This window comes from Mirounga leonina, unplaced genomic scaffold (assembly GCF_011800145.1).
Source record: "Mirounga leonina isolate KUSES-001 unplaced genomic scaffold, KU_Mleo_1.0 Mir_129, whole genome shotgun sequence".
Taxonomy (NCBI): domain Eukaryota; kingdom Metazoa; phylum Chordata; class Mammalia; order Carnivora; family Phocidae; genus Mirounga; species Mirounga leonina.
In genome coordinates this window covers 44,927,420-44,952,906 of record NW_023270323.1, presented here as the reverse complement: position 1 = coordinate 44,952,906, position 25,487 = coordinate 44,927,420, and the positions used below count along the sequence as shown (strand labels likewise).

General features: G+C 36.6%; 1 protein-coding gene across 5 annotated transcripts in view; it reads right to left on the bottom strand.

Annotated features, from left to right (window-relative positions):
- Nucleotides 1–25,487, bottom strand: part of KCTD8 (potassium channel tetramerization domain containing 8) — a 238,303-nt gene that overhangs the window by 157,882 nt on the left and 54,934 nt on the right. For 3 of the 5 annotated variants that reach the window (XR_004679232.1, XR_004679234.1, XM_035005057.1), the window contains one exon: nucleotides 21,878–23,518. The exons of 1 other annotated variant lie outside the window; for it this stretch is intronic. Coding sequence is in view for 1 of the 4 variants with exons in the window: in XM_035005057.1 (XP_034860948.1) it covers nucleotides 23,514–23,518 (5 nt within the window). In the remaining 3 variants the exon portion in view is untranslated. Of the gene's footprint in view, nucleotides 1–21,877; nucleotides 23,934–25,487 lie in introns of those variants that run through there. One more of the 5 variants, XR_004679231.1, reaches the window with a different exon arrangement.

The window sequence follows — 25,487 nt, the reverse complement described above, 5'->3', positions numbered from 1 at the left end:
TTGCTGGAGGGGAGAAGGGTGGGGGGACAGGGTAACTGGATGATGGCTATTAAGGAGGGCACGTGATGTAATGAGCACTGGGTATTATATAAGGACTGATGAAACACTGAACTCTGCCTCTGAAACTAATAATATACTATATGTTAATTAATTGAATTTAAATTAAAAAAATAAAAATAAAAAAAATTTTAAAAGATCTCTACACAAGTAACTATTATTCAAAGCAGTCATTATTAAGTGTCATAAGAAAACAAACATCAGTGCCCTACAAATATCAGGAAGAAAAAAGGCCATTTTAGGCTGGCTACATTTAATCAGGAATTTAGAGATGTCATTTCAGGTCACTTTAATGAATTGGAGAGTTCCGTCTGGGTGTTGGCTAAAATTTTGGCCACATGCAGGTGAGTTAATGTAAGTGTTGAAAGCTTATCTGAGCACAAATTTTGGTTGATTTCATATGTCAAGATAAGAATTCTGGATTGTGATGAGAAGTATTAAGGGAACAAGCCCTTTTCATTTAATCATAATGCCAACTTTTATGAGAGTGCTGACAATACTCTATAGTTAAGGACAGTAAGCCTTAGAGATTAGAGTGTGTGTCCAAAAGCGCAGGGAGAATAAGTAGCACTTATTCCAAAATCCATACTCTTTCTACACCACAATGCAGAACAATTACTACAATAATAGGAGCAGAGTAATGTTTGTGGAAGATCAAACAGTGTGTAGAATGTGGGGCAAAACAGTACAAGAAAAGACTTTAGTCAGAGACATCAAGAAATAAGTCCAGGTTGAAGCGGAAACCTGCAGTGGTTGTCACAGGAAAATAATGGGAAAGAAATATTTCAAAGGACACTCCAAAGAATCTACACAACTTCTTTGCTGTGTCATAAAGGGAATACTCTGATAACTTCAAGTGGCTATTTCTTTCCACATTAAAGGTAAAATAAAAAAAAAATTAAAACTTTAACCCAGTTAAGACCAAAAACATTTTAAGAAATAGCAGACATTTAAATACTAAGAAAAAGCTCAGCAATTCTAAAAGTAATTCTCTAAATACCAAAAGTGTTCTAAGATGTACTTATAATATTTAAGCCATCTGCTTTACTCTTTTTATTGTTGTTGTCTCTATGATTTGGGTTAAAATAACCTGGTAAAGTTAAGCAAAAGTAAGCATGGTGCTATATGGATTAAAGTATTTCTTGAAATCAGTATTTTCAATTCGTTTATGCCAAAAAGGAGTTTGTATGCAAGATGGTAATTTAACCAAGAAGCTAGAGGAATTAAAAATACACTTCTTTTCCAAATCAACTGAAAACATCATTAATCCTAAGTATTTCCTTGATGCCTATCACCATGGTATCAAATCACAAACCTATTAGAAGAGAAGCATTAAAAGGAACTGAAACTCCTGTCTTTTTATTCCATTGTAAGTCATATCAAAGCTAGGAACTAAAAGAAATACTTCCAAATTATTTATTCTAAGGTTAAAGGGGGACATTTAAAAACATATCTTTGATGTATTCCTGCACATTTTAATATTGAGACTACATCCAGTCTCCAAGGGTATGGATCAGGAGCTAGGGCATCTAACTGAAAACTCTCTCCCTCCAGCATCAGTGAATGAAGTTCACTGCAAGCTAACAAAGACAAAGATCACAGACTTGAGTAAAAAGAGAAGCTGTAAGAAGAACCAGGGCAGACAGGGGAGATGTTAAGAAACATAATTTTTTCTCTAGGCACAGCTATAATTTTACACCAACTTTTGAATAGTCCTTTGTGTGTTTCTAAATAACACACCAGTTCTATTAAAATTGTACATTATGGAAGTGTTTCTGCTAGTGATCTCATCCTAAATTAAAGACTCTTAGAGTAAATATGTCACTTTTTTTTGGCTTTCAAGTAAGCCACTCAGAAGTAGCAAAATATTCATGTCTACATCTAAATCTGTAGTCTTAGTATCAATAACACAGAGGTGTTTTAGGGTTCCAAGCATGGACAAGACATTTGTGGTGTTTGAACAACTGGAAACCCACATACAAAAAAAGTCAATAAAACCACAATCCTTACAACTTTCACAAAAATAACTCCAAAATGGATCAAATTTGATTTCATTAAAATTAAAAACTTCTGCTCAGTGAAAGACACTATTAAGAGAATGAAAAGACAATCCATGGAAAAAATTTGCAAAACACATATCTGATAAAAGACTGTACCCAAAATACAGCTCCTAAAACTCACTGATATAAAGATAAAAAATCCAATTTAAAAATGGTGAAAAGATTTTAATAGACACCACATTGAAGAAGATATATAGATGGAAAAAAAGCAGAGCAGATGAAAATTTGTTCAACATATGTCATTGGAAAATTGCAGATTGAAACAATGTGGTAACACTCACACCTATTAGAATGGTTAAAATCGTAAACACTTGAGTATCAAATGCTAGTGAGGGTGTGGAGCATAGGAACTCTCATTTATTGGTGGTGGGAAAACAAAATGGTATGGCCGCTTTGGAAAACAATCTGACAGCTTCTTACAAAGCTAAACATGGTTTTTCCATATAATGCAGCAATTACAATTTATCCACATGAGTTGAAAACTTACAACCACACAAAAACCTGCACAGAAACGTTTATAGCAACTTTATTCATAATTTCCCCAAATTATGGAAACAACCAAGATGTCTTTCAATAAGTGAATGGATAAACAAACTGTGGTTTGGAATATTATTCAGCGATAAGAAAAAAATAAGTTATCAAGGCACACAAAGACATGGAGGAAGGGATGCCTGGGTGGCTCAGTCGGTTAAGCGTCTGCCTTCAGCTCAGGTCATGATCCCAGGGTCCTGGAATCGAGTCCCGCATCGGGCTCCCTGCTCCGCGGGGAGCCTGCTTCTCCCTCTGCCTCTGCCTCTCTCTCTCTATCTCTCATGAATAAATAAATGAAATCTTTAAAAAAAAAAAAGACATGGAGGAAACTTAAATGTATATTGTTAAGTGAAAGAAGCCAATCTGAAAAGGCTATCTAATATATGGATTTCAACTATGTGACATTCTGAAAAGGGCAAAACAATAAAGACAGAAAAAATATCAATCCCGGCCTCCAGAGGTTCAGGCAAGGAGTGAGGGTAGGGGTAGAGATGTATAAGCAGAGCAGAGAGGATTTTTTGAGTGTAATACTAATTCTGTATGAACCTATAATGGTAGATATGTGACGTTATACACTTTCCAAACCTATAGACTGTACAACGCAAAGAGTGAATGTTAATATAAGTTATAAACAATACTGAATAATAATGTATCAATATTGGTTCATCAATTATAACAGATGTACCATACTAATGCAAGAATAGTAGGGGCAATGCTGTTGAGAGGGTGGTGAGCATATGGGAACTCCTATCTTCTGCACAATTTTTCTGTAAGCCTAGAAATGTTCTAAAAAATGAAGTCTATTAATGTTTTAAAGATTACATAAAAAATTTTGTGAATTGTTTAGTCTGAGAAAAATAGGGTTTTGCATAACAGCATCAAGGAAAATGTGTCTTTTAAATGTTGATTGCATCGGGTTCCATTGAAATTCCTGTACTGTCCCTGAATAAAAAAGTTGACTCCAAAATCTACACAGAAAGGATATATTATATTAACCACAGATGTACTTTAAAGATATTTAATTATTTTAAATGAATTCCTAAAAGCAAAATGAATACACCAAAATGTGATACAGAGCTGTTGAGAAAAATGACATCAATTAAAAATTTAAAAGGCAAATGAAAACAGAAAAAAAAATCATCTGTGACCTATCAGAAAGGTAAAAAATAATAATCAGACGAAAAATGTATCTATCTAGCCTTGACAAAGATGTGATAAAATGGAAATCATCTCCAAAACTGGTAAAACTTAAATTGTTTCAAGCTTTTAGGAGGACAGATACTTCATAAACACATTGAAATTTTAACAAATGGTTGCCAGAGGCAAGAGGGGCAAGGGATAGCAAACTGGGTAAAGGGCAGAGAGAGATACAGGATCCCAGCTGTGGAATGAATAAGTCAGTAGACTAAAAGGTACAATGCAAGGAATATAGTCAATGACATAATAGCATTGTATGGTGACAGATGGTAAGCCACACTTGTGGTGAGCACAGCATAACTTATAAACTTGTCAGATCACTAGGTTGTACACCTGAAACTAACGTAACACTACGTATTAACTATACTCAAATAAAAAAAATTAAAATATATAAAAATATAAATAAATAAATGTGTATACCAAGTGAGCCAGTAATTTCATCTAGACATTTATCCTAAAAAAGATAATCAGACAAGGATAAAAAGATGTATGTACAAAAATATTCTGCATGTATGCAAATGTGTGTGTTTCATTGTGTGTGTGTGGAAAGAGAGAGCTGGGAGTGAATCTTTGCTTTTATTTTTACATCTTACTTAAGAATGTGGAACTAGGAAAAAATAATTAAAACAAATAAGCAAGCAAGCAAACAAACAAAACCAAACCAGAGAGGCTTACTTATAAGACCTCCAGGAGGGAAGACTTACCCTTCCCTACCCATGAGGGAAGGCTTACATATGGATTAGCCTACCTTACTGACTCATAATTATCATCATAGTAAATGTGTTATCCATAATTCATTGTAACCAGATTTGGACTTAAAAACAATCATTACCAGTTTCTGAAACCCTGCTTAACCTTCTTAACCTTTCTGCTTAAGGAACCCAGTCTTCCCCTTACTGCCCTTCTGTCATTTGTAAAGTCCTCCAAAGCCCTAAACTAAAGGCAGGTATACATACACTCCCCTCCTGGTCTTTCGGCTCTTTTCACCCCCACAGCCTGAGTGGTCTTTTTAGAAGAGGAATTTCATATTATATGTGTTCTATCCTGCTCCCTGAACCACCCACTTAAAAAACCTTTAATGAATTCCTATTGCTCTCAAGATAAAGATCAGACATTTTAAGACCCAGCCTGAGTGGCTGTTACCTACCCACTCCAGCCTCACAGTGAGCCATGTTCTCTACACTCCAGGCCTCCCTGTCTTCCTTCCTTTAGCCCCTCAGACTTGCTGGGCTCCCTTCTGCCATAGGCTCTTAGACAGGCTGCTGCTTCTTCCTTTTCCTACTCCCCTTGTTAACTCCTGCTTTTCTTCCACATGCCATTTCAGTCAAGTCCTCAGTGAAGCCCATCTTGACTTCCCAGACCAGGTGAAATCCCTCATTAAGAAACCACATAGCATCATCATGTACCTCTTTTGATGCTCTTATCACAACTGCAATAGATGATATATTTGATTAATACCTCTCTCCTCTATTTCACAGCAAGCCCCAAGAGTAGAGGGAACATGTCTGTTTTTGCTTACTATTGCTTTGCCAGCACATAGCCTGATACCCAGAAGGAACTCAACAAATAACTCACTGAATGAATAAATGAATGAATGAATGAATCAATCAACCAATCAATCAATCTCAAAGTTAACAAAGTTCTTAAAGGCTCGTCCTTCATTACCGGATCCAGTTTAGCACATCAGGCTTCAATGTTTACACTGTACATTAAATTTACAAGGAATCACGTATGCGCAGACTATCACTGACCTTACAAAGAAGTATTTTTTTTTTAAAAGATTTTTTTAAATTTATTCATTTGACAGAGATACAGAGAGAGAGAGCATGAGCTGGGGAGAGGGAAGGAGGGAGAAGGAGAAGCAGGCTCCCTGAGGAGCCAGGAGGCCAATGTGGGGCTCAATTCCAGGACCCTAGGATCATTACCTGAGCTGAAGGCTGATGCTTAACCATTTGAGCCACCCAGGCGCCTCACAAAGAAGTATTTTTTTAAAAAAGTATTTTTATATATGAGGAAAATGAGAGTAAAAGATATTTTCCCTCAACAGTCAACCTTTTAGGGGACCTCGGCATACTTGAAATTAGAATTAATGTCACTATCCATTCAACTAACTATATTGGCATTATTGAAAATCTCTGAGCCCCCACAGAAAAAAAATGATGGCAGTGTTTCTTTTCTACTGAGTGTAAGTCTGATGATCCAGCCAGATGATCTTTTAAATATCTCTCCAGCTACTGGATGTACAAAACATAGCCAGTGGCATCAGAGAAAACCATCACCTATCCAAAGATATTCATGATTTTATTCAATCTTTAAAGCTATCACTGTAGGTTACTATCTGAAACCGTGATAGGGACCCCCACAAAATGAACTGACAAAGTAGGGGGAGAAAATATTTTTCTTTAGAAAATTTGGTGGTTGCTTTATCAAGACGGCATTGAGCTGAAATCCTCTGATATGAGCAGTCATGCCCAATCTTCGAGATTAAGGATAAAACCAGGATTTCACACACACCGCACAGAGCTTCCTGAACAGTTTCATCAGCGTCTGGTTTATATTTTTCGTAAAAGCAAATCAGATGCTGCAGGAGCTATACTCCGGAATTCAGCCAATGACTGCTGAAACTCAGTGACACTAAGCTAACGGGAGGGTGCCCAAGGACAAAATTAGTTTGGTGAGATTACGTTAAGGACCACATTGAACGCATGAAGAACTCCTTTAAATACAGATAGAAAAGGCTATGCCTTAGATCCTTTGACTTCTGGAATTTGTAGGAGGAAGACAAACGCGGATTTTGGCACCCAGAACGGGAACAGGTTTTTTGAAGGGAAAAGATGTTATGTAAACTGTAAGGTAAAGAGGTGAGCCCAGAAACAACCAACAACAAATCCTGTTAGACTCATCTTTACCCCTCAGTATCTTCAAAAGCACTTGCTCCAGAGTAAGCAACGTAAACCAGAGTTATGATTCAATATGAAGGGCAATGATATCTGGGGAAAGGATCAAAGTTTTCATAATCATTATGAAAACACACTTTCTAGAAATCTTACCTGGCACATTTCAGTATCTGGCCTGGGCTGCTTCTAACTTGATTTTACACTTGACTGGACTTCAGTGAGTCATCAGCTTAGACACAGCTCAGCTCCTTCTGTCCTTTTTTTGCAAAGTTCCATGCAAGCTGATGGTCCAGGTTTTCTATGCCAGCGACTCTACTCAAGTAGTAGCTGAATATACACCAGTGTAAGGAAGACACAGAATGAAAATATTCCTTTCTGGTTATAGAAGAAAAGTTAGAGTGCTTATGGACATAAAAGAGCTCTAAGCTGGAACAGAACTGCATTAAAGAGGGAGAAATACTCCCTTAGCATAGCCTGCAGGAATTGATTGGAGAGGGATTATTTATTTAAGCTTCTTTAAGGTTATCTGTATATCTAATTAGGTCATGTTTGGTCTTCTAGAAAACAATTCCCAAAGGAAATTTTTTTTTGCCTTGTATATAATAGGAAAGCTGTGCATAATATTTAGCTCAATCTATATTCCATAGTTCAAAACCAGATTAAGAGTATGTTTAGGAAAAAATAACCATTCCAATATGCTAGCAGGATTTACACATTTTATATGAAAAAGTTGGCAAAGTGTAGAGCACTTAAACATGAAGTCTTTTGAGTTTTGCTGAACTAAGCTGATAATCACTTTTTTTTTAGTAAATCGGGTAAGAGGTGATGAAACCTGAGCACAATTGCTTTTACTGGCAGTTCTTTACCGAGTCCTTGCAGGGTTTTTTGTACCATACCTGTTGCCTGGAATATCCCCAGAATTTACACACATTCTCAAGACGTTTTCTGGGTTAAAATTTACTCAGATATTTCAGAATGGTGAAGAAACTACAAGTTGGATGAGAACAAGTGTCTCTGACACTGTAGTTCTTTCTGTTTCTGCATCTCAGATAGCAAGACTGGGTTATTTTTCCACCTACAGAGTTTACACAAGGAAATATTCTCCTTTTACAAAAGGTTCCTGGGCATCCATTAGTGTTCCCCTACTTTTCTTTTGAACCTTGCTTTCTCACAGAGAGTACACGGGGTCACTTTCTGAACTCAAATTTTTAGTGTCATTGAAAGGATACAATAATTTGAAAATATATAGTTAAGAAGTACCAATTCATTTGAATTGGGTACTCTCACATCTTTGAGATTATAAATGGTCTCCAACTTTCAAGATGGAAATATGGCCAAAATGCATCCAGAATCAAACTCATATCCAGCAATTCTACATCTAGAAATGTATTTTACCAGAATAATTAGAAATGGGCTCAAAACTTTGCATGGTATTATTCTTTAGAGCATAAGTTAAAAATTGGAAAAAATGTAAATCAATCTAAAGACACTGACCTAGCAGGTTGGCTAAATAATATGTAACATTAGGATTCTATTCAGCTGCAAATAACCCGTAATCTGACTAATGGAGGCTTGAAAAAAATAAGAGTTCATTTTTCTCACAAACTAAGTCTACTGGTAAGTAGTAGCTGGCACTGCTTTAGGTGCTCACATCTCAGCAGGATCCCAGGATTTTTCTGTATTTCTGCTCTGACATCCTCAGAATGTTGCTTGTATTCTCATAGTTAAACGAAGGCAGACACAGCTCAGGCATCATATATTCTTTTTTTTTTTTAAAGATTTTATTTATTTATTTGACAGAGAGAGACACAGCGAGAGAAGGAACACAAGCAGGGGGAGTGGTTGAGGGAGAAGCAGGCTTCCCGCGGAGCAGGGAGCCCGATGCGGGGCTCGATCCCAGGACCCTGAGATCATGACCTGAGCCGAAGGCAGACGTTTAATGACTGAGCCACCCAGGCGTCCCTCATATATTCTTTTAGAAGGGGATATGTTCAAAAATCTCAATACATCCATCCCCTTCATCAAAAAAGCAAAAACTTCCCAGAAATCCAGTAGAAGACTTCTACAGAAATCCCACAGGCCATAACTGGGTTATATTGCCAACCCTCACTGAAAGAGAAGTGTGAAAAGCGTATTTCTTTTCCAGCCTCAATTCCTGGAAGTAGAGAGAGGAAATAGAGATGAATGCTAAGTTAGCCAACCAACAGTATTGGCCACATAAATTACATCTTTAAAATAAATTCACGAAAGCAGGGGTTTTATCTGTTGGCTTTTATATCCCTGAGGTACAGTATACTACTGCTTGGCACATAGAAACGTTCAATGAGTGATTGATAAATGAATGGAATATAGGCAGTCATTAAAACTATATTGTCAAAAAACTATTAAGAGCACTGGAGATTGTTCACAACAAAATATTAAATTAAGAAAGCAGAATACAACCTATATATTCTGTGATCCCAGTCCTGAAACATACACATACAAGCAAATTTGGAAATAAATTCCAGATTGTTAAAAGTGATTCTCTTTAGTTAGCATTACTGTGAACTGTAATCCTGCTGTGCTTTAGAATCTACATTGTAAAATGGGTAACATCCCAAGTTCGTTATGATCATGAAATAAGTATGAAATATGAAATAAGCACCTCGCTTATCTGAAACAAGTATCTCAGTTATCCAAAAGAATCTGCTTTCTTCCCTTCCCTCTTCTTTGACCAGTTTTTTGGCCAGTTTTAAAATGTTGCTTTAGCTTTGCGTTTCTGCTCCAGAGAACTTAGGCAGCTGTAAAAGTTACTGTAAAAGTTACATTCTGCTGGTTCTGTATTTGAGGCCAATCTTGGCCTAGAAGTGGTTAAAAAAGGGGGAGGAGAAATATTGGTGAATATTGGTGACAAGCCTTGTATTTCTAGGGAACCATGCATTTGCTTTTTCTAGCTGAAATAGCACTATTCCCCACTAGATAATATTTTAGTGGTATTAGGTGATTCAGATTTTAATAAGCAGTGTGTCATGTAATCCATTAGACTGAATATAATACAGTCCCTGCTCTGAAGGGGCTCATAGTCCGGGGAAAGAAAACAGATGTACTAAGAATTATAGGAACATGAGGCAGATGCAAATGCTATACTGAGGGTATGTGCCCCATTGTGGAGGAAGGTTACAGGATCTACCTAGGGGCAGGAGGAATCAAGGTGTTTTTAGGGAGGAGGTAATACAGGAGCAGATTCATATTACAGAAACAAGTGGACTCTGAAGGGGAGGGGAGGGAGGTAAAGCATTCAAGGAAAGTAAAGAGAACATCTTTGGAAGGATTATTCATTTCTATGGAAAAAAAGCCAGAGGCATTTTTTTTTCTTCATTCACTTTACTCACAAACTCACTTCAAAATCCAGTGAGTTTCTGATTAACCATCCTTTACTGTGTTGGAAAGAAAAGGTCTTAAGGCCAATAACAGGATGCCTTTCCAGGCACAGACTTGTGTCTTAATTTATGTTTCTTAAAACCACGTCACATTTCAGAGACATTGTTTCAATTCTTTTAAAAACCTGGGACATTATTACAAGTTGCATGTTTGGTGCAGAGAAATTATCTACATTATCTTTCATTACAGCACAACTATAATTAAAATCCCAGTTGTATCAATGTTTTTTGGAAATCCAGGAAAGGTTTGAGCAGTTCATGTACAATACAGAAGACACTTTTCTGTTCAATAATACAGAATGAAACATCTGTTGCAAATACCATTTCTTTTATATAAGATAAATATGAAATATTTACATCTACTAAATGTAAATATCTAAGTCTATTTCTACCCTTTTGTCATATCTTAAATGTTTTCTGTAACTCCCTACAGACCAATGTTCAAGTGTGGAGAAAAAATGGCGGCCAACGGAAGGACCTTTGGAAGAAAAAACAAATAAATGAGGCAGATTCCCCATATGACTTACGAGAGAAAGAAATGGTGTATTCTTTCTGCTCATGAATGTACCATATAATGCACTAAGTCAGGAATTTGTGACCTGAAACCCTAATAGTCTAAGCAACTTTATGCCTAACTTACCCTCTAGATGTGGTCTTTGTTCAAGGAAAACCTGGCTTAGTAAACATTATGGAGTCCCATTAAAATCGTAGCATATTGGGTAAAACCCACATCTTCCTTATAACTTAACCAGATTATCACATTCACTAGCCTGAATTGTTTTTCTTTTACGTTTTCCTTTACATTTCAAAATTGGAGAGTTAAATATTACATAAGCTATTTCCATGTAAGCAGAATATGTGAGACAGTAGAGGAGACAGAAACATGGTCAGTGGGGATAGACAGAAGCAATGGGACAGCTCCCCATCTCAATATCCTTAAGTAAACATATGCGAACAGAGAAGTGTATACTGGGAGAATGAGGTAAGAAACAGGGAACGCAGAAGTCCAGGAAGTGGTGGTGATGTCTGAGGCAGGAAAAAAATGCCAGGCAATTCGAAGCAAAATTGATAGGGATAGAAATCAAGAACATTATAAGTGAAGGAAGCATTCAAAGTGAAATAAGAAAATATGGGGCGCTGGGGACAGCGGGTAAAATAGTAGTCAATGCATCAGGAAAGAAGTGCAACATAAAGGAATTGGGAGAACATTGTAAAATTTTTCTCTGCGTTCTTGAGTTTCCAATAGGTGATTTCAAAGACTCCATGGGGTTCTACAGTAGCCAAAGGCTAATAATTCCAGGACCTGCATGTCTAGATCCCATGTTCTCTTGAGCACACCTGCATTGCAGCTGTCTACAGGAAACCTCCTATCACTAAACCCAACTGACAGCAGGGAAGAGAGTGCTTTGAAACAATTCAAGATGAGCTTTCTGGTGCACAGAACAGGGTGGAGAGCCTATTGGGAGGGCAGAACAAAGGGTGGCCCTCATGCATGACTTCTCAGTCACGACAGCCCATAAACTGCTCAGCAAAATCATACTGGTTTCCTACTATTAGAAGATTATACTTAGGGGCGCCTGGGTGGCTCAGCTGGTTAAGCGGCTGCCTTTGGCTCAGGTCATGATCCCAGGGTCCTGGGATCGAGCCCCACATCGGGGTCCCTGGTCAGCAGAGAGCCTGCTTCTCCCTTTCCCTCTGCCTGCCACTCTGCCTACTTGTGTTCTCTATCTCTCTGTCAAATAAATAAATAAATAATATCCTTAAAAAAAAAAGATTATACTTAATCCCAAGAATCTCCTTTCTACACATGATGAAACATCCTCTGCCTTCATGATTCAGGAAGTATTAGAGTGAATATTTTGCATCTTTCTACCTCCACTTCTTACTCTTTTTCTTCTCTGTCGTCCTAACCCCACCTCAGAAAGGAGTGATTATGTGATTGGAGAGATTATGTGATTATGTGTTTAGAGAGCTTGCTGCCACCGGTGAGGAATACTGTTCCTCAGAAAGAAGACTTAGGTTCACCGCCCACAACCCCTCACACACTGCCTGATGATGTATCAGAGGATCAGGGCCAGATTTCTTCACCCTTCTCCGACCCATGCAGAAGGCACACAGGATCAGACCTGAATCCTTCATTCCTGAGCCAATCCTGGAGCCCTCCTCTAGTATCATGTGGAGCTCTCTGGACCATCTGCTCATGAGTGCATGAAGATGTGCAGTGCTCCATATAGGTGGATTGTAAACATATTCAGAGCTTCTCCCTACAAAGAGTCCTGAGGCTGAGATTTAGCAAAAAGGTGGTAGGGCCCCAATTCCCACCTCAGCTTCAAGACATAGTCATACTCTCAACACACTTTCACAAGGGAGGCATGCACTTTGGGCCTATGGGGTCTTCATTTATAAAGCTTATTTTTCTTAGCCTAAATACCTACGCATCTAGTGTGGATGTGTGCTATCAGTTGGGACCAACAGGAGGAAGAAAACTAAGTGATTTTCATTTCACACTATCAACGTATGTAAGAAACACAAAGAATGCTCTCCCTCACTAATATTGGCTATAAGCAAGGCATGGGAATACAGATGTAAATAAAATGTCCTTTCCACCAAGCAGCTCACATTCAAGTTAGGGATAGAAGAGCTATATCAGGACTAAAAGAAGCAAAGGGACCACCAATAGGGAAATGGTTAATTGTGACCAGAGAAGGTTGGAGATAACTTTTGATCTCAGTCTTGAAGAATATGTGTCAGGCTCCTAGGTGAAAGAATAAGAAAGGGCACTCTTGGCAGAGGAGGTAATACAAGCAAAAGTAACAAGTAGCATGGAAGATTGAGAAATCTGTGCTTAACCTGTTATGTCTGGAGCACTCAGAATAAGTGAAAAACAGCAGGAAATGATCTTGAAGAAAAGACCTGACACTAACATTTTCAGGACCTAGAGTAAAAATATAAAAGAAGCTTTCATATTGTATGTCTAAATATTTGAAATACATAAATCAAGCTGACCTACTATTAAATAAAATATGCTCTAGCCTTCTACATTTACAAATAGTCCTAACGACCTGGAGGCCACATTGAAATTTAGAATTCTTATATTCCTTGAGATTTCACACCAGGGCATTGGTAGCGTGTGAAGAGGCAGCCTACCTTCTCTGGACAGTCTCACCTCTCTTCCCACCCTGGCCGTGTGTGTGTGTGTGTGTGTATGTGTGAATGTGTGTATATATACATACATTATCAGTGAATGAACAAGATATTAAGATAACCTTCACATTTTCTTGATTAAAAATGGTTTTTAACTAATTATCAATTACTGCAATGAACAATATAATGATATAATGATTATATTTTACTAATAAGGCAATCACAAAGAAATACTCATATAAATATCTGGGACTCATTAGTTTCCTATTGGTTGCTGTTACAAATTTCCTATGGCTACAAATTATCACACACTTGGTGGCTTAAAATAACACAGGTGTTTTATCTAAAATCAAAGTGTCGGCAGGGCTGGTTTTTTCCATTCTCTAGGGGAGAATGCATTTGCTTGTCTTCTCTAACTCCAAGAGGCTGCCTGCATTCCTCATTCCTTAGCTTGTGGCCCCTTCCTTCCATCTGCAAAGCCAGCAGCATAGCATCTTCCAATCTCTCTGACTCTGAACCTTTTGTCTCTTATAAAACCTGTGATTACATTGTGCTCACCCAGATAATCCAAGATAACCTCCCCATCTCAATATCCTTAAATTAACATATGCAAAGTCCCTTTAAAATAACATCACAATGGATAAATTGGTTAAGAATCAAAATCCCATGCTCCTCATATTTTATTGTAAAATATCCTCTGTGAGATAGCACATTGCAAAGGATATCAGCTTTTTAATTTGACTGAAACACCATATTAATCTAGGTAATGGGATTGTGTATTGTTGCTATGTAAAATTACATTAATTTTTGTATTACTAATTTTTTTAATCTTAATCAATTCTACTGCAAGACCATTATACACACAATAATCTAGCAATTACACAGAACCTGATGTGTATTTTTAATAAAAGTATGCTCAAAGTCTAAAATTTTTATTAGCTCACTTTGTAATCCACTGATATACTAGGTATTTCCTTTGCAATTAAATAAAACCTATTATAATATTTCATATTTCTCTTGTATATCAGTGGTAAGTTTAGCATTGTCTGATAAAAGAACAAAGTCCCTGGTAGATAGCATGTTTCCTAGCATATACTATTTTGTTTCCTAAAGTGTCATACTTGAATACACACTTTATCAATAATTGTGACACTCAGGAACAGCCCCAGACAATCTGAAGTAAATAACTCACCTTTTCCCTATTATTGTGCTATCATGGGACACATCATGCACACCATCCTGAACCTTCCTCACAGCATTTCCATTCTCTAATGTTCAGCAACAGCATTATCAAATTAAGCTACACTAGGTTCTAGTCTTCCAGCTCACTTCTACAACTCAGTTAAACATACCTATCCACCCAAGATAGAAGTAAACCAATTACATACTACAAATCAAATGCTGAATGAGCACACGTTAAAAATTGATATTTTGCCGAAGCAAATATTTTAATTACATAATGAACTTATGAGATACAAGAATAACTCTGAGATTTTATTAAACAGTTTAATTATTAATATAATTTTATTATTAAAATTTCTGATATTCAAATTTTAAAAGATCAACATTATTAGTGAAGGACAATTTCTTAGCATAGAGAGTTAGTTACCACATTGCTCCTGTGGTCACCCAATTTCACATCTACAATCCTACATGCTCATTTTTCAGTGAAAAAAAAAAAAAAGATATTTAGGGCATACCTCAACTTTCTGTATCGTTTGTTCTTCTCTTCATACCTTTTTATAGTTCCTACACTGTGTGTATTGAAGAGGATTCTTCATGAATCTTTTATATGATTTTGAAGGTTACTTTGCTTGTGAATTTGTTGAAGTGCAAAGTTGATAGTCTTTGTCATTCTTGCTTAAAAGATGTGAAGACTTTCAATGTGAACATTTCACTTGTTTAATTCTTAAAAATTAGAATTATGAAGTCATGTAACTATATTCTGCTTTCTCTTATTAAAATTATATAAAAATATTAGTGGGTTCAAAAAGAATATGTTCTTCCTAAGCTATCTATTTAGTACAGTCACTCTTAATAGATCCATTAGATTTCGACGTATTTCCAAATTTATTTGGAAATTTTTGATAAATATTTTTCTTAATAAGAATATTCACAATTATTCCTCGTAGCATTTTACACTAACATACACTTTTATTTCAATATATAAATCACATGAGATTTTTCACTCTGTTAACCTCTAAAATTTTTATCTATTTTTATTTTTTTTTTTAAGATTTATTTATTTATTTGTGAGAGAGCACGCACAAGCATGGGGGGCAGTGGGAGGAGCAGAGGGAGACGGAGAGAGAAACTCAAGCAACTCCGCGCTGAGCATGAGCCCCATGCAGGGCTTGATCTCAGGATCCTGAGATCATGACCTGAGCAGAAACCAAGAGTCAGGGCGCTTAACCGACAGCACCACCCAGGCACCCCTTAAAACTTTTTAAATCATAAAAATATGTTCAGATTTTCAGAATCAATACAAATGGCATATTCTGTTAGAGTATTATTGTTACAGTGATTAGACGTGCCATCACATGATGGCAAATCCACATGATCTCACATGAGTTCAATGACACAGAGATGGCATTCAGCAAATCAGTCTTCTAAACCCTGAGCCTGGAGCTAAAGCCAACAACCGGTGTTGTCTAAATCTAAAGGCCTATGCCAAACCTCCATATAAGCCAAAAAAAAGACACTTACAGTCTTGCCAATTGTGAAAATTTCAGAAACTTTGACACGTTGAGAACAAATTTTTGGTCAAGCAGCCCTTTGCCTTACCTCAACCCACACAGATCTTATTATTTACACGAGTGCTTATTCCATTAACTCAACAGCATTGGACCTATAGGTTTTACTGTCCCTTAAACTTAAATATAAACCTCTTCCTTATTTTAAGTCGTGTTGAGAAAAGACATTAAGGTTTGTGGAAGGAGAGATAGTTAGTCCTTTGAGTGGGCTGATTATGTGACCCTCTCCTACCCCAGAAGTGTTATAGCAGCCTCCCATAGTAATATGCATGGCCTTCTGCAAAAACAAGGCATTAAACCACATAAAACCACACTGAGCTCAAAGCAGGTAACATGAGCACACACAGTTTTGCTATTACATGCATGGTCTAAACAGATAAAGCATTCCCTGTAGGGGCTTTTGATGACAACTCTAAACCAGGCCAAAGTCTCAAAAAGAAAAACAAAAACCTTAAATATATATTAAATAACATATTTGTTGACCATGTCTTCCAAATCCTAAAAAAAGAAAACACAACTGAACTTGTGGGTTGATATTTTAATTATCATTACATAGTTTCAGCTATCATTGAATCGGATTACCCATAACATCAAAGTCAACCTTAGTTAAATGGTTTGGGTGTGCTTGGAGAAGACTTTGAATTGCTCCAAACCACCTTGGTTTTCCCTGACAATATTCGTGACCAGCCAAAAGTTCAAGGCTGATTCACTCAGATAAAGAACCAAAAAAAAGATGCTTGGTAAGTATTTTTAATCATGCTGATAGTGACAAACTTCTGGAGCTAAGAATAGCCAGGTGAAATAATCCCAAATGGAGGATACAACTTCCCCTCCAGGCTAAATGAGAAGTGTAAAAATGGTGAGATTTGGCTTACAGGCAGAGAATGGTCTCAATTCATCATAATTTCTTCCTTGAACATTGCAATATAAAGTTTATTATAAACTATAGCTCTGTACAGCTGAAAAACATCTATTTTTACCAAATGCCAAAAATAACATCAAATGATATTCATGAGATAAACCTAAATATATCAAATTGTCAGAACAGATAAGGACAGAAAAGCACTTTCTTCCCAGCCTACAACACAAGAATACTGATCAGTGCTAAGTCATAGCTGGGCAAAGTGCTGACACTGAATCCCCATTCCTGCTGGAAACAGGCCACAAAATGTGGGAAAAGATGCAATATTGTGATGATAGCAGAGTTGTACTCTTTCCATATTTAAGCATTGATTGTAGTGAGCACAATTCTGTGGCCTTAGATAAACACAGTATTTTTAGAAGCATTATAACTGCAAACTACAGCTTTGCTGGCTCTTCAAAGTAGGATCAGGCTTCAGTAAGGGAGACCTGATAGGGACAGGAACAAAGGTTATCCTATTTTCCTAAAATTATAAAGAAAATAAAAAGAAGAACCTAGATTTGGTTTTGCAAATACTATGTTCCTTAGAAAATTACCATCAAAAAATTTTCCTAAAACTGTATTAGTTATTCATACACCAGTGGGGTTTAAAGCTAGGTAATCAAAAAATTAGAAATCAAAATTACACCAATAATGTTAGTAAATGTACTATATATTCAAAATAGCAGCTACTAAAGGTCACTCTGAAAAAATATATGAAAAAGGGACCTATCTACCTACCCAATATTATAAATACTAAACTCAATTTTTTAAAAACCCAGTCATAAAATTCAAATGAACATTGAAAAAAATCTAGTGTGCAAGAACAATGGAGTTTCTTCATGGTAACTGTCAGAATATTAAAGTATCCTATGTATTATTAATATAAAAGTAAGTGGTATTTAGTAATCCTGCACTAATTATATATTAATTACTTTGAATTTGATAATCTATGTAATATGGTTTCAGTCAATGAGAATACAGAGTTCAAGAGAACATAATATTTCCCAACCCTTCTGTATGTTTGTTTATTGTCACTAGTTCACTTTCTCTTAAGTCATTAGAAAATATCAAAAGGAATATTTATTTCAAAATATGGACCATTCACTCTAAAATATAATTATGGGTAGAAAGCTAAAATGAATCAGAAGAACAAATACCATCTACTACTTGCCCCATAGCATGGCAAAGACTAGGAGTTTTCACATGAATCATTTCATTTAGTTAAGGATAAGTGCTACTATGCAGAGGAGAAGGTAAAGTAACTAGCAAATCTGGAGACAATGAAGATGCAGGTAAAGAAACAGAGGTTCAGAAAGATCAACTAAGTAGCCAAAGCTCATAATTCATACAAGTGGGATTTGAATACTTGTCTTCTCTGAGCTTCCAAACTCCATGATCCCAACATAAAAATCATAATATGTCTCAAAGAAAACTGAATCTCAGCAAAAAGGAATCCTTTGGTCATTGTGAAAGTACTCCAGGAGAAAGCCAATGTTTGGGCAATATGTATTCCCATATTATCACATTTAATATCACAAAAACCCCAAGATGTAGTCATTATTATTCATATTTTAGATTTAATTCCTCAAGATCAAATTCTGATTTCAAACTTAAGTCCGTGTGACCACATAAAACCACACTGAGCTCAAAGCAGGTAACATGAGCACACACAGTTTTGCTATTACATGCATGGTCTAAACAGATAAAGCATTCCCTGTAGGGGCTTTTGATGACAACTCTAAACCAGGCCAAAGTCTCAAAAAGAAAAACAAAAACCTTAGTTTGATTCAGTGAAGAAACAGATAAAGCATCAATTGGGCAAGAGTTTACCCGAAAGTAAAGGAAAAACTTAGAGTGACAAACACTTTTTCACATTAACAACGCATTTAGGTTCTGAGATAGACTTGGCCCAGTGACTCAACAATATTAGGACTTAAAACTGTGAATATCTAGGTTTTTCCCTTCATGCATACTCCTTCGTGTTCTCAACATGGATGTTCAGGTTTCAGGCATCATAGTGTACTCGGGGCAAGAATGAGGACAAATGGATAATGTTTCCCCCTGGTTTTCCCCTTTTAATGAAAAGTAAATCATCTTATACACACTCCTAGCAGACTTCCTCCTATGTCCATAGCCAAAACCCTGTGAACTTTCCAACCCTACCAGCAAGAAACATGGGGAAAGAAACTGTTCATCTCTCCAGACTTTACAGAAAAGACAGAAATGAAAGAAGGAGGAGGTGAAGGGGTGTTGTGTGATCCAATTACAATGTTTGCCTCAAGAACTACAAGGAAGGAATTTTTTAATGCTTCCAGTTAAAACAGATACTTGTAATTTTGTTTATCCTCAAAATCAGGTCACAAAAATCTAAAACAACTTCAGCAACTTTTTCATGGATCTGCTTTATAACATGAAACTTCTGAAGAAACAAACAAACACAAAAATGATTTGATTAATGCCTAAGGGAAAAAAAATCAAGCCAGTCTTTGCCTAACCAATTAGGAAAACATCAGTGGCAGAGTCCACGACTTGCAATGCTCAGTATCTTTTCTCCACTTCTTTACTAAGAGAATCACCTTCCTTAGCATCCAGGAATGGCCTCATGACACATTTCAAGCCCATAAAATGGAAAATGGAAATTGTTGGAAGGAGTTTTAAGAAAGCTCCTCAAAAGAAAGAAACCAACTAAGCTGGCATGTTCCATTGTGCCCTCTGTCTTTTCCTTACAGCTTGAAATGCAAACCTGGTGGCTGAACTCTGGCAGCCAATTTGCAATTATGAGAAGTATCACATTCTCAAGAGAGAGGCTGAGAAAGCATAGGGGAGTCTGGTTTCTGGGGATACAACTGGGCCTCAATAACATTCCTAGGCTGCCTCCATCTAGCCTTTCACATGAATACAAAATAACCCCTTAATTTCTTTTTTTTTGTTTTTTTGTTTTTGTTTTGTTTTGTTTTTAAAAGATTTTATTTATTTATTTGAGACAGAGAGAATGAGAGAGACATAGAGCACATGAGAGGGGGGAGGGTCAGAGGGAGAAGCAGGCTCCCCGCTGAGCAGGGAGCCCAATGTGGGACTCGATCCCGGGACTCCAGGATCATGACCTGAGCCGAAGGCAGTCGCTTAACCAACTGAGCCACCCAGGCGCCCAACCCCTTAATTTCATTAAGCTGTCGCTTCTCAGGTTCTATTAGCTAGATTATGAATTCTGATTAACTGGACATAAAATAAAGACATCATGACAAACATGAATGAATTAATTTCTATAAAAACGAGGACCACAGAAACATTAAGAAACAGTAGCCTCTTTTATACAACACAAACCAATTAGTAAAACCATTTTTATTGATTTATAAGTACATTGACCATTAGTAGCAAATATTAAGCCCCTTTCTCTATTTAAATATATACATTAATAAGATGTCCACATATATTTATGCACATTCATATATTTAAAGATAAAAAATGTGTGTCACCCACTCATACATATACATATAAACATATATACATATACACAGGACAATAATCAGCTGGTAAATAGGAGTTTATGTTCATGGCTCAAAACAAAATTAAGGAGTCAAGTCTTACATAAAGAGGTCCAACTCTGGACACAGAGTTGATGAAGGGGATACTTGAAGGTATTCTGCTGTCATCATCATGACAGATGAGAATGTCAGATGCATAATATTGGTAATTGTATTTTCCGAGTGGTTACATTTGAATAACTTTTTTTTTTAAAGATTTTATTTATTTATTTGAGACAGAGAGAATGAGAGAGAGAGAGCACATGAGAGGGGGGAGGGTCAGAGGCAGAAGCAGGCTCCCTGCCGAGCAGGGAGCCAGATGCGGGACTCGATCCCGGGACTCCAGGATCATGACCTGAGCCGAAGGCAGTCGCTTAACCAACTGAGCCACCCAGGCGCCCCTGAATAACTTTTTTATTATTCTTCTTGAATGTTTCTGTATTGCTTATCTATTTTTTTTAAACAATGGGCTTATTATCTTTTTCTTACAAAAGGAACCAAATCATTCTTTAGAAGAAAGACATTCGGATTTATTATTGTTAATGTGTTAAAACCAAAATATACTGGTAAATGTTCTTACTTTGTGAGAACACATTATAAGAATTTTGAACTGTCCTTTAACATACAATTTATTGCAATTACAGTATCTCACAAATGGGACTAATTTGTTTGTTGGTTAAAAGCAGTTGTAGTGTAACAAATTACAGTTAAATCTACATTTTAAAAGAGACTAAATTTCCCTTTGCTTAGATGTATTTTTTAATACAAAGGATTCATTTTACAGCCATGTTCCTACAGTAAAATCATTGACAGAAAGCTAAAATTCATGGTTTCAGAGGCTGAAACTCAAAAATGTATTTCATTTTATAGGAGTCCTAAGAAAATCTTTAAAATGATGTTTGTCAGGTAAACGACAAACTTATACAATTCTATGCCCTTAGAGGTCAAATCTTTTATTTATTTTCCTTATTCCCTGAAGTTTATTCCTTGGAAGTAAGTTTAAAAAGTCAACTATTGACATCCATTAAATCAAGGATGCAAGAAAATGGTGCCAAGATATCTGTGTTAATGTGCCCTCCTTAACACTTGCTACCTTTGGTCCTGAAAGGATTACACTATCCGTGTCACTTCTCACAAGAAATTAAAAAAAAAAAAGGAAAACTGAAGCATAAACATCAAAGATGAAGTACAAAGAGAAGTGACTTATCCTAAGTCACACAGTGACAACTGATTTATTCATCAAGCATCCACTGTGCATCAACTATATTCTAGCTGTTGTGGACACAGAGTTGATGAAGGGGATACTTGAAGGTATTCTGCTTAGAGCAGCCTTTTAACTCTATCATCTTAGGTCATTTAAGTCTATCACAGAATTAAAGATCCAGAACGAACTCAAGAGGACATCTAGTACAAGCTCATTTTATAGCTGATTTCACTGGGCAGCAAGACAGCAGACCTACTACATATAAAGTAATCAGTTGAACTGATACCTGAGGAAAGACCAGAACGTGTGAAGGGCCAGATCCATGCTTCGTAATCACATGTGGTTCTCACCGAGGGAAGGCCAGAATGATGGGAGCATACTGATGCCAAAGAAGAGAAGTAGGAGTTGAGGTCGGAAAGTAAGCCAGAGCTAGTTCATGAGGACTCCGGGGGATGGAGAAAGGATTTAATTTTAAGTCGATAAACAAATGAGAAAAGACAAAACCTTCCAGAATGCCTTCACCCATTTGGTACAGAGGAGAAGGTAAAGTAATTAGCAAGTCTGGACACAATGAAGATAACCAAGACAGAACTATATGACAGAAGCCAAGGAAGAGAGTTTCAGGTGGGGAAGGGGAGCTGATCAATACTGCCAAACATTACAGGTCATTCCAGAAGCCAGACTGTGGAGGAGTAAAAAATAATTGACTAGTGAAAGAATTCAGGCAACTGGATTTTGCAAGTGATGGGAATAAGAGAAACATCAGTGAAGAGAAACCACTCAGATAGAATACTGGAAAAAAAAAAAAATTCTTGTTGGGATGTGGAAATTTTAGTTTAGATGCAAGTAGAGGCGAAAGAGCCGGTGGAACAGGGAGAGACTGAGGATGTAAGCAGATTGCAAAGGGGGCAGAAAGGAATGGGATCAGAATAAGAGGTGGAAGAGTGGCCCTGAGCAAAGGTTCAAGAGAAGAGATCAATGGTCATTTTTAAAGGAGAGAAAGAGTTAGCCCATTTCACAAGGGATGGTCCCCCAGAAGGATAAAAGACAACCAACAAAGCATTGAGTGCCTGGCCTGGGGACTTGAGGAGAAAGCAAAATTGGTAGAACATATTACATTAAATATCACAAGTTCCCTCACAAAATGAAAAAGAGCAATCAAGTCCTAATAAGGATCTAACTAAGGTTGGATAGCATGAATCACACAACAGAAGAAAAAGGCCTAAGTGTAAGTAGGGGTATGTTTATCTCCCTCCAACTGTGAATGGGATAAATCTTTTACAGAACACATACACTAAATGGTATTGAAAATAAATATATTCTTTGTAGATAAGCCAGCTAATCACATTTTTAGATGTTCTCTAAAACAACTTTGAATTTCACTCTATCATTTCTTTCATCCAACACTTTTTTTCTGTGATACAGAGACCTCACGCTAGTTAGAAACTAGACAATTTACTATTACTACCAACTCTACTCATCATAGTACATTTCAAATTATGTGACTGATATTTTAATTGCCTATTTCTATGTAAATAAATCTGCATTATTTTATTCCTAGAAGAAGACAGGTTTAAATTTTCTTAATTATATTTAATTTCTGATAAGTTTCTATAAAGTTCCTTCAAATCCTAAAATAATGTCCTGTACTGCCTACCACATAACAACTGCTGAATGTTTGAATCGGACATAAAACACTTAAAAATATTTTAAAGCATGGAGTTCCATTTACTTTCTCGTTGCTTCAATCAGATAGTGATGTCAGGTCAGATTCATATTCCTGTCTCCTAGTTTCCATCTCTTCTAGCAGGCTGTTACCATGCTCACACTGGAGAAGGAAAAAAAGACATCAAAAGCAGTTCTTTTAGCACCTTCAGTTCTGCCAGCTCAACCAGTCTCATGGGAATTCACTATATGGCTACTTTATTTTAGTTCAATGAATAAATTTCATGATTTTGTTTTGATCATGAGTTTCTTAAGATACAGTTTGGCATGATGTGTAAATGCTATAGGCTTATGGTGCTGAGTGCTTTCAAACAAGACTACATCTCCTACTTCCAGTATTTTTCCTCTAATCACCATCTCAGAAGCACGAATGCTTTAGAATTCTCTGGAGCGACTGGAGTTCTTTTTCATCCTTGCTTGTTTTTAGTGTGTTTAGACAGTGTGCAACTTCTTGCAGCCATCACTGATGCACTCTCAAAGAGAAAACAGCAGGATAAGCCAGCGGCCGGGCACATGGACTGTGAAGTAAAAATACCTGGGTTTAAGTCAACTTTGTATGAGTTACTTTACATCTTTGAGCCTTGGTCTCCTCATCTATAAAATGGAAATGGAAATAATGCTCAGAGTTGTTGTAAAGATTAAATGAGTTAATATATGCAGGATGTTTCACACTGGACAGAGGACATACTAAATCCCAAATATGTGGCAGCAATCACTATTCTATTTAGGCATCTCTTCTTATTGCCCTGCCTGCACTGCTCCACCAAGAAACTGAAAATTCTATTTTTTTTACATTGCCAAGAGTAACACAGCTCTCCCCAAATAAGTTTATATAAGGGGCCATGAAGTTCTACAAACAGAAATATATGATGAAACATAAAGTAGTCCAGCAAAGATTCCCTTAGTTATTTCACTACGCTTTTAAAAAATTCTAAGTTATAGAATGAATCTATATTCTAGAGCAAAATTTGAATCCACAAAGGTAAAATAAACCTGGCATTTGAATGACTACATATACAGCAAAGAGATATGTAGCCAGAGAACAGCAACGGAATAAAGGATAACTCGGTTACATTTTTTAACTTTTTAGATTTTAGTTATGCTGCCATTTGATTTTTCATTTCTGTATCTGGATTTAAACCTGTCAACTTCAAATGCTTATTTTCCCTTTTAAGCACAGGCTTTAGCTCAACAGAGTAATGTAAACAATAATCTACTAATGCGAATATTCCAAGACCCTATTTCCTCTTGGCATTAGAGTCTCCGAAATAGTATCAGTATTTAATTACTATTTAATTGAAATTAATTGTCATATGACATTTAAATATAGTAGAAAGAACAAAAATGCATAAATCCATGCTTTGAAAAATAAAGAGAAAAAGGAAACTGCATAGAGAAAGAGACCTAGGGCAGTGTCCCCATTAACCACTGTGTGAATTTAGGCAAACCTCTGGAGTCTGAGAAGCCAACTTACCCAGTAGTGAATAAAGCTTAAGCTTCAAGGCTCCTTCCTCGGCCTGAGGAGGGGCCCTAGCAATTGTATTTACATTTAAATGTTCATAAAACTTGCAAAAGATATTTCAACTGAAACTGAATGTAATTGCCATCTTTTCCCATGGTGATTTCTGTCACACCTCCCCTTGTGTCAATTGGCACTAGTGTTTGTGAGCACTTCAGGAATCTGGCTAAGGGGAAGTTGAATTAGGCATACATGGAGTCAGATATATTGAAATGATTTTCAATAGCTTCCATTCTATTAGCCATCCCAGTGTACAAATGGCTTCCAAGAACACTCCTACTGCTCACTGGGACAATTTATTCAGCTCTGCAACACAAAGACAGAGACTAAATGTGATGATATAAATGAGTCCTTCAGCACCGAGCACTCAAAGTGTGTGGTCACTAAAGGAGAAACAAGATTGGAAATGAGAGGAGCTAGAAGCTAATCTGTGGGATTTTTTTTTTCCATTTATCAAACATTTCAATGTAAAATTGAAAATGGGAAATATACCAACACCGTTCAAACTCACGACATCTCTTGTCAAGATACTCAACAATGCAGCATATGTAAC